General features: G+C 47.8%; 1 protein-coding gene across 1 annotated transcript in view; it reads left to right on the top strand.

Moving 5' to 3' along the window:
* LOC104987902 (diphosphoinositol polyphosphate phosphohydrolase 2-like) overlaps positions 1 to 402 on the top strand; it is a 37,756-nt gene that overhangs the window by 5,382 nt on the left and 31,972 nt on the right. The window contains exon 2 of the mRNA XM_010839004.1: positions 6 to 402. Within this exon, the coding sequence (XP_010837306.1) occupies positions 6 to 402 (397 nt within the window). The remainder of the gene's footprint in view (positions 1 to 5) is intronic.

Genomic DNA, 402 nt, shown 5'->3' with positions numbered 1-402 from the left:
AGCAGGAGGACGAGGTCCTGTTGGTGAGCAGCAGTCGGTATCCAGACCAGTGGATTGTCCCAGGAGGAGGAATGGAGCCTGAGGAAGAGCCTGATGGCGCTGCTGTAAGGGAGGTTTACGAAGAGGCTGGAGTAAAAGGAAAATTGGGCAGACTCCTGGGCATATTTGAGAACCAAGACCGAAAGCACAGAACATACGTGTATGTTCTTACTGTCACTGAAATATTAGAAGACTGGGAAGATTCTGTTAATACAGGAAGGAAGAGAGAGTGGTTCAAAGTAGAAGATGCCATCAAAGTTCTCCAGTGCCATAAGCCTGTACATGCAGAGTATCTGGAAAAACTAAAGCTGGGTTGTTCTCCCACCAATGGAAACTCTACAGTCCCTTCCCTTGCAGACAGTA

Source organism: Bison bison, unplaced genomic scaffold, assembly GCF_000754665.1.
Source record: "Bison bison bison isolate TAMUID 2011002044 unplaced genomic scaffold, Bison_UMD1.0 scf7180017864108, whole genome shotgun sequence".
NCBI lineage: Eukaryota > Metazoa > Chordata > Mammalia > Artiodactyla > Bovidae > Bison > Bison bison.
The sequence above is the reverse complement of the archived record's forward strand: the minus strand, read 5'-3'. Positions and strand labels throughout refer to the sequence as shown.